The following is an 8,413-nucleotide window of genomic DNA, read 5'->3' on the forward strand; positions in this document are numbered from 1 at the left end:
TAAACCCTAATATCTAAAACCTCAACATACGCTCGAAAAATACGATAATTGTTATATATTACTTCTTCGAGCGTTTTTTCGCAAAAATAAAAACATTTATCACAAAGTGTCTTATTAAATGTTCATATTTTCATCCAATCTATAATGTTCGAGCATTGAGACCTTGCGTTGCATGCCTAAAAAATATATACGTTTAATAGTATCAAATGATTTTAAAAATCATTTAATGAATTTCAAAACATCATGATCATCATCCAATATTGATAAAAAAAAATTCAAATCCATGTAAATCAATAAAGTGATGATGTTGTATAATAACTTGTCATAATTAATAAATACATATATGAATGGTGATTTATTGTAAATAAATAGATATAATATATATGTACAGTGTAATAAGTGAAAATCCATTTGATTTAGTTAATTTGATTTATAGTTTTGTAAATTGTGATACGGAGTAATAATTTATAATTATAATTATAATTGTAATTATATTTAGTTGACATTCTTTAATTTACCCAATTTGCTAAATGCCCTCCCAACTTTGGTCGTCGGGTGTCCAATTTCTTCAAAAACGACGCACCAAAAAAAAAAAAAACAACTTCAACCTCTAAACTTTAACCCTTATAAAATTTCAACCCCCACATAGGGGTTTAACATGTAAAATCATTATTTTAATTAAAAAACTTAAACAAACTTCACACAAAATTTTTAACGAGGCATATCTTCCCACTCGCTTCGAGCTAAATTTTTCCGAAATCACCGTTCAACTCGAAATAATTTTACAAACACAACGCAACTAGCTATGCGTGAAACAGACTGTTTTATCCACGTGTTTCTAACCATACCCGTAGCAACACGTTTTTTATTTTCTAAATACATAACCTATGTTAAATATGAATATGCAACCAGAAAAATCTCGTCGCATCGCGCGGGCCGGTATTTTTCTAGTTATAAATATTTAAGGGAGTGATGTGACAAATTTAATATGGGGTGACATGTGCTACAAACTTTATATAAAATATCACAATCAATTATTCTAAAATCAAATGTTAATATAATCTCTCTATCATCTCACCATATTATATTGTTAAAAGATAAAAAAGCCAACATGTCAATCTATAGGTGACGTGGTATAATTTTGGAACATATATATCTAACGTTACTTAAGCTTAATTTGATATGATATAGGTTTCTAGTAAAAATTATACGAATATCAATGTACGAAAGCTATCTTCAATTAAATTCTTGTTATATTTTTAGCTAATTACTTTGCATAATAATAGCTACCTATTATATATATATATATATATATATATATATATATATATATATATATATATATATATATATATATACTAATCCCCACTCAGGATTTGATCGCTTCCTTCGCAAATTTGCCCCAAACCACATTTTCCCCCACTATAAAAAAACCTGAACCACTTAACCATCTTCACCTACCTTCATCTACTCTTCTTCCTCATCTCTTCTCCCAAAACAACGCATATGAATCATCATCTTCCCTAAACACCCACCCACAAAACCGATTGAAGATGTCTGAAACAAAACCGATTGAAGATGTATGAAACAAACTAGGGTTTATGACGATAGACCTCAACCCCTTTCATCCAATTTTTGGCTGCTACAAATTACATTGATGCACAAATATTTTACAAATTAGGGTTTCAGGTGACTGATGGTTACCTGATTTATGTTGGCTTTGCGCTTTACCTCCATGTTACCATGGTTGATTATGACGAACCATATCATGTGTTGTGGTCTTAAAGCTATTACGCCTTTTTGCCCTCCTTGGAACCCTAGATTTGGTTTGCATCCATCGCAGTATCACTCCTTGAATTTTACAGTTGGTAAGTCCGTGTTTTAATTGCGATTTACTTTATATAATTTGTTCGTCATTCGTATATACCTTAGACATATATTTTAATGTTTAATTTCTTTTAATTTGCTTGCTTTAAACATATTGAGGACAAATCTATTTCTGATGTCATTGTTTGTAGGCTGTCAATGGAGATGAGTCTAATTGAAACCAAAAAAATTAAACATTCGTTTCTCATTTGTTTGAATAAAACGATTCCAGTTACATGAAAGCTTCTTTTGAGCTTTCCCACAAGTTAAAGTCGAGGTACACAATTTGTGTTATATGCGTTTGTAAATTCGTATGTCCATTTCATATGGTTACATTAAAAGTTTTTTTTTTATCACTTTCACGATTTAACTCTATATGTTAATATTGTTTTACTCTTTTGTTGTTGTTGTTGTTGTTGTTGCATTTTAGAGTATTAATTGAGATAATTTTATGCAAACCCTGTATACTGTAGTTTCTTATCTAACTATATAGAGGTTTGATGTTGTATATTAATTTGTTGTTTATAATAGTTATTTTTGAATTCTATGACTGGTATAAGGAGTAATTAAGATAATAAATCATGTGGGTCTTCTTATTATCGAAACTAGAAAGATGAATGTGGAACTTACATGTGTTATCATCATTTGGTTTCTGCCCACTAGATGCATCATGCGTGTTGATTCCTTTAAATTTTCAATTTCATGACAATGATCATTTAAATCGGTCCCTCCATTCATTTGATCTGAACCAGGGTGATGTTGTGGCTTAGATGGTGTAAATGCAAAATTTTCTGCCCATGTTTGTAATGCGGGTTGACATAAATCACCACGTTTAACCGAGCTAACAGATTCAGAAAAACTTCTAATCCCATTCACTATCCTTCCCCAATTTGCTCAATTTTTCATTTTGTCCTTTCAGTTATATTCTGCTTAATAATTATCCTCTTCTCGGCATCATTCCATTTGGAGGACATAGGTCTCAACAAGGGTCTTGAAATAGAATTGTGAATCGGTCTTACTCCTTTATGATACTCGAAGTTGTCTTTCTCTTTTTTATCTCAAGTTGTACTAATAATCCAGAATTTATAGTTTTTACAAGTCTCAATTTTATCTTTTTTTCTCTTTTTATAGCTCGCCGTAGATCATTTTATACGGAAATACATGTGGAGGAATGTACAGGAACTTCCACTTTTACTGTGTTGGAACAAAAGTTGTATGAATATGGTTGAAAGGCGAAAAGAAACTGGTGGTGATTTCCTATTTTATGAACTTAGTAATAATATTAATACATTTCATTTGTTTTCTTTACCGATGTTTTGACAACTATTTTGCAGGTTTGATGTTGTGGTCGGTTTTCTCAATTGAAGCCATCTGGAGGTTATCCACAATGCATCTAGAGTCAGACTCCTTGCTAATCGCCATGTTGAAGTAAGAATTTCCAGCAGTTATATTTGTCTTTCTTGATTGTGATTGTATGTGTGTTTAGTAGTTTTATATAAATGACTTCGTTGGTAGTTTGCTCTATATTTTTCTTTATATACATGTGCTGCCATGTGACTTATATAGATATTTCAACTTTACATTGTGTTTAATCACAAACAACAACATATTTAACTCATGTATGTTACGAGGATTAGTTACTCTATCTTAAAAAAAAAAAAGATCACAAATTAATTTAGAGCCATATTCATATTAATCGGTTATGTAGGACTCAGAACAGGGGACCTTTAAAATAACAAAAATATTAAAAGATGGTATGTGCCAGTTTTTCTTCTCTAGCTTTGAACGAACGTGACACCACGGCTGATGAAGAACCAGCCCTGGTAATTTTTCCCTGTTAGAGTTAGTTTGTGCATTTTTGAATATAAATTACTTTGATATACCATGGTTTCAATCCTTACTATTTTTTTCCCTTACGCATACTCCATTCCAGTTTTCACTTCCATTTAAGTGACATATATTAATATTATCATTTTGTTTTTTGTTGAAGTTAGATCCGCCCATCCATCGCTGCTGATGGTAGTATTGATGGTTGTATAAGTTCATCAGGAAGACAATGTGTATCTGTTAAAAAGGGACGTTTTAGGGTTGATAGTTGTTTCATTGCATTTCATGCTCATACTACTCTTGAGTGCATATCCCAATGTCAAGCAACTTATGTAATAGTACCATCTGCTTCTACTAAGGATACTTTACCCGTTAGTCGTCTTCCAGTGCTGGAGGTAGCTTATTCTATGCTTTTATTCTGTGTTTTACTATTGGAAGGAAATATTCGTGTCTTAATTTGATGTATTTGTTACTGCATCCGGCTGCAGGTGTTTTCACTGTTAATTCATTGGTGACAAATTCCAGCACCGAATAGTATCAGTACAATTTGGCACATTCACTATCGTTAAAGCCTATGTTTGAAGGCAATTTCTATGCGCTTATTTAACTATGTTGATTCTTATGATTTTGTATTTTTAGAGAAATTTTGGTTATTAGTATCTTGCTCGGTATCAATTTTATTTTATTCTTTTGTATTGGTATGGGGATTTTTATTTGTGTCCGTGTAAATAAATACACAGTTACCAAACAACGTATCCCCAAAAGACACCGCCGCAACGCGCGGTTCGAATTTTATCTAGTTTGGGATAATATAATGACCTTAAATATTATATATATGTAAAAATACAAAACGAAAAAAGGAAAGTATCTGTTATCTAAAAAAAAGAAACAGATATATCATTAATTATTTTATTAAATAAAGAAAAAACTGACAAAAATTGTTGAAGTGACATGTGGCGAAATTTAACCAGGAAGTGACACGTAGGATTTATAGCACATGATTTATATAATGTAACTAGTTTATAGAGCCCGTGCGTTGCACGAGTGTGTAAAAAGTCGTGCAAAAATCGTAACAAATTATATCATCCAAGTATGTAAATAGCGAAGTAAATAAGATGTTAGAGCCCGTGCGTTGCACTTGTGGATAAAATAATCGTGCTAAATTAATTGATTTTTTCAAAAAATTATTCTTTTGAATTTTAGAGCCCGTGGTGCACTGTAATGACAGATTATATGCAAGCTAAATAATGTACTTAGTATGAGCTCGTGCATTGCACGATAATAGCATCTCTTGTAAATGTCTATGTATGAGCCCGCACGAATTAAAAATCAGTAAAAATAAATTCGTTCATAGAAAAAAATAATGAAATAGTATATTATGAAATAGAATTATATTTTTAAGATACAACACATTTTTATATATAAATATTTTAAAGCACTCAGTTTATGTATAAAAAAAAATAATAATAATCTCTAACACTTCAAAGGCGGAAGAGTTTATACCTCTGTATCATTATCTTTTATGTGTGAAATAATCTATTTTAAAATAATATATTTTAATCGTAATTAAGATATATAATATGCATAGATAGAATGGTAGTTCAGCAAATGAATATTATATAACTTGATAATGATAATGAATTATTTTATTTTTTATTTTATATATTAAATTATGTTTAAGTTAATTTTGACCAAATCTTTTTAAGATCTAGTTAATTATTTAATTGATTTTTTTAATAATAAAACGACACGTAAGATTCCGTATTTGGTTAGGATTGATTAATAGAATGACAGGTAGGATTAATTTAATTCAGAATTTAATTCAGATTAATAAGAGTGTGACACGTAGGATTAATTTAATTCAGATTAATGAGAGAGTGACACGTAGGATTAAAGGGATGCGCTTTATATATATATATATATATATATATATATATATATATATATATATATATATATATATATATATATATATATATATATATATATATATATATATATTTGTCTCACTCATTTTTATCTTATACTTCACTTACGAATATTGTTCATTCAAATACAATTCTTTTACATCTCTAATATATTCTTTTATTTATAAATTTCACGAAGTCGCGGTTTATAAATTAATTATATTATTATATATAATAATATTATAATATAATAGTGATTAAATCTCTTAAAGTAAATATCTATACATGTAAATAGCTACATCAATAATAGAACAAAAAAGTCTTATTTATTGTTAAAAGTAATTAATATTTATTATTTGTTTAAAATTTTAAAACAACAATTAGAAAAATAAAGAAAATGATGTATGTAACTACAATTATTTTTGTTTAAATTACTAGTACTGTATATCATTCTCTCATATATTTGGGTAAAAGGTGGTTCAACAAGTAATAAAAATGATATACATCCTCCATACTTACTTCATTTAAAACATCATGATGTTCAAAAATCAAAACCATCTTCCTCCTTCCAGAGTTTCGTTGTAAAGTGTTAAATAAGAACGACAGCCAAGTTAAATCTGGATAAATTTAAACAAATGGAACAATGTGGAACAACTAATTACCAAAAGAATACTTACAACTAGCTACCAAAAGAATACTTGCAACTTAGTTTTTCTTGATAAACATAAGGTGAATAATATGATACGGAGTACAAAATAACAAAATTCATACAATTAATCCCATTAATAAAAGAGGAAGACATGTTACAATTTCATCTACGATGGTAAAAGAATATCTGGTGAGATACTAGAGAATGAAGAACAATTAAGATTTAGACGTTAAGTAATGTAAGTATAGACTGGGTATTGTATAATCTCTCCAAAAGCATGTAGAATGAAATGATTCAGGCAACCAGCTCATAAGACAAAGGGCGAAAATCCGACACAAGTTGTTTATTGAACTTTTGACACTCAACATAATTATAGAACTAAATTCTATTCTATTTAGTCTGAGAGAATCAGAAATGCATCATCACTTGGCAATCTTTGATGCTATATCCTCTTATGATGAAAATATAGTCATGTCTACTGTTACAACAAATGTCCCATACACAAATCAAATAGTTCATTTATCCATTGCTTATTACAAAAAAAGGCATTATAAAGGTACTAATTCAAATGAATGCAACACCTGTAATTAAGTCAACCAAGTAGCACATATATGATTTATCCACCGCAATTAGATACGTTTAAAAATCCATATATTATATACTAGTCAAAGACCCGTGTGACAACCCAAAAATTTCTGAGTTAATTTAAACAAAATCTTTACATGATTTCATTTAACCTCGACTAATTTCGACGATTCACGAACCATTATTTGTAAATAATTATTTATTAATATTAAATTGTTATATTAATATTATTATTATCACTCATCATTATCATTTACAATTATTATTACTCTCAATATTATTAATATTATTATTATTAATAATTATTATTATCAGTAATAATATTAGTATTATCACTTTTACTAAAAGTGATAAGATTATTATAAATATCATTATTATTAATACAACTTATTAATAATAATAATAATATTATTATTAATAGTATTATTAACATTTATAATGATTATTATCATTATTACTAATTATAATTAAAATTATCATTTTTATTATTAATATTGTCATATCAATATTATTATCATTATTTTTACCATTAATAATATTAATAATATTATTAATAGTATTAAAAGTATAATTATTATTTGTATTATTATTATTATTATTATTAATTTTATTAATATTAAAAGTATATATATATATATATATATATATATATATATATATATATATATATATATATATATATATATATATATATATATTTATTAATTATTAATATTAATTATATCATACAAATACAAAACTTTGTTAGTTATCCTAACTGCCTTAAATTTTCTATTGCTTGATCGTGATCTGCAAGCTGCCTTTTTAATTTTAAAATTGATGATGATCTGTTTTTCAATCCATTGACATATGCTTTTTATTTTTTTATTTTTCTTTCATCGTGATTAATTTTTATTTCATCTACTGGTTTTCAATTTGTATCCTATCGACCTATTTTTTCTATAAATCAATCCGTTGCATTTGTTAAACAAGGCATTCGATCACATCATTATCAATTACAATTACCCATTTCAATTTATAAAACAAAACAGAAAATAAAACTCGATACACCTCTGATCTTGTTCATATATTTAAAAACTACAAAAATGAATCCCATTTCAAATTCTAAAAATGCAGTATTGTTAGGAATCCTATAGTGAATCTTTCTGCAAAATTTTAGCTCTCAATTCCTAAAAACGAATTTAAATTTTGAAGTCAAAGTTTTATTTTTAAAAAAGTCAAACGATTGTTCATCATCAAATTCGAGTTCGATTTTAAGTTTCCGATCCAATTGATGATTTGGAAAGTTTATATGAGTCATTTGAAACATAATTCATGTTATAAGTATTTCCTAAAACGATCACAAAATCGAAAACAATAATTTTTTTTCTTCTTTTTGTCGCGACAGCAGCAGAGGGCACTTTTCATTTTTTTTCTCTCTTTCCATGTCTGATAATTAAAACCAATGTTTATGAATGGTCTTGCTTCGTTTGAAAATCAAATAATCAACTCACTAATTAAATAGTTTTGACATCCTAGTCGATTAAGTTTATCAGATAAAGAAGAAATAGAAAGGAGATAGTGAAACGGGTTATATATA

The 8,413-nt window shown here is 27.8% G+C and overlaps 1 protein-coding gene across 6 annotated transcripts; it reads left to right on the plus strand.

The window, feature by feature from the left end:
• Positions 1 to 1,398: 1,398 nt before the first annotated feature.
• LOC139876555 (uncharacterized) lies at positions 1,399 to 4,388 on the plus strand. Of its 6 annotated transcripts, none has more exons than XR_011768181.1 (7): positions 1,399 to 1,868; positions 2,019 to 2,143; positions 2,998 to 3,115; positions 3,201 to 3,294; positions 3,575 to 3,689; positions 3,857 to 4,088; positions 4,182 to 4,388. XR_011768181.1 is itself a non-coding variant. In XM_071863890.1 (7 exons), exons 5-7 carry the CDS (start codon positions 3,618 to 3,620, stop codon positions 4,206 to 4,208), a joined length of 327 nt encoding a protein of 108 aa, XP_071719991.1. In that variant the 5' UTR covers positions 1,399 to 1,868; positions 2,019 to 2,143; positions 2,998 to 3,115; positions 3,201 to 3,294; positions 3,575 to 3,617; the 3' UTR covers positions 4,209 to 4,388. The 6 variants fall into 6 exon arrangements, 1 of the variants encoding a protein (XP_071719991.1); XM_071863890.1 differs by having other exon boundaries at positions 3,861 to 4,088; XR_011768178.1 differs by lacking the exon at positions 3,575 to 3,689.
• Positions 4,389 to 8,413: the final 4,025 nt, after the last annotated feature.

This window comes from Rutidosis leptorrhynchoides, chromosome 11 (genome assembly GCF_046630445.1).
Source record: "Rutidosis leptorrhynchoides isolate AG116_Rl617_1_P2 chromosome 11, CSIRO_AGI_Rlap_v1, whole genome shotgun sequence".
Classification (NCBI taxonomy): Eukaryota; Viridiplantae; Streptophyta; class Magnoliopsida; order Asterales; family Asteraceae; genus Rutidosis; species Rutidosis leptorrhynchoides.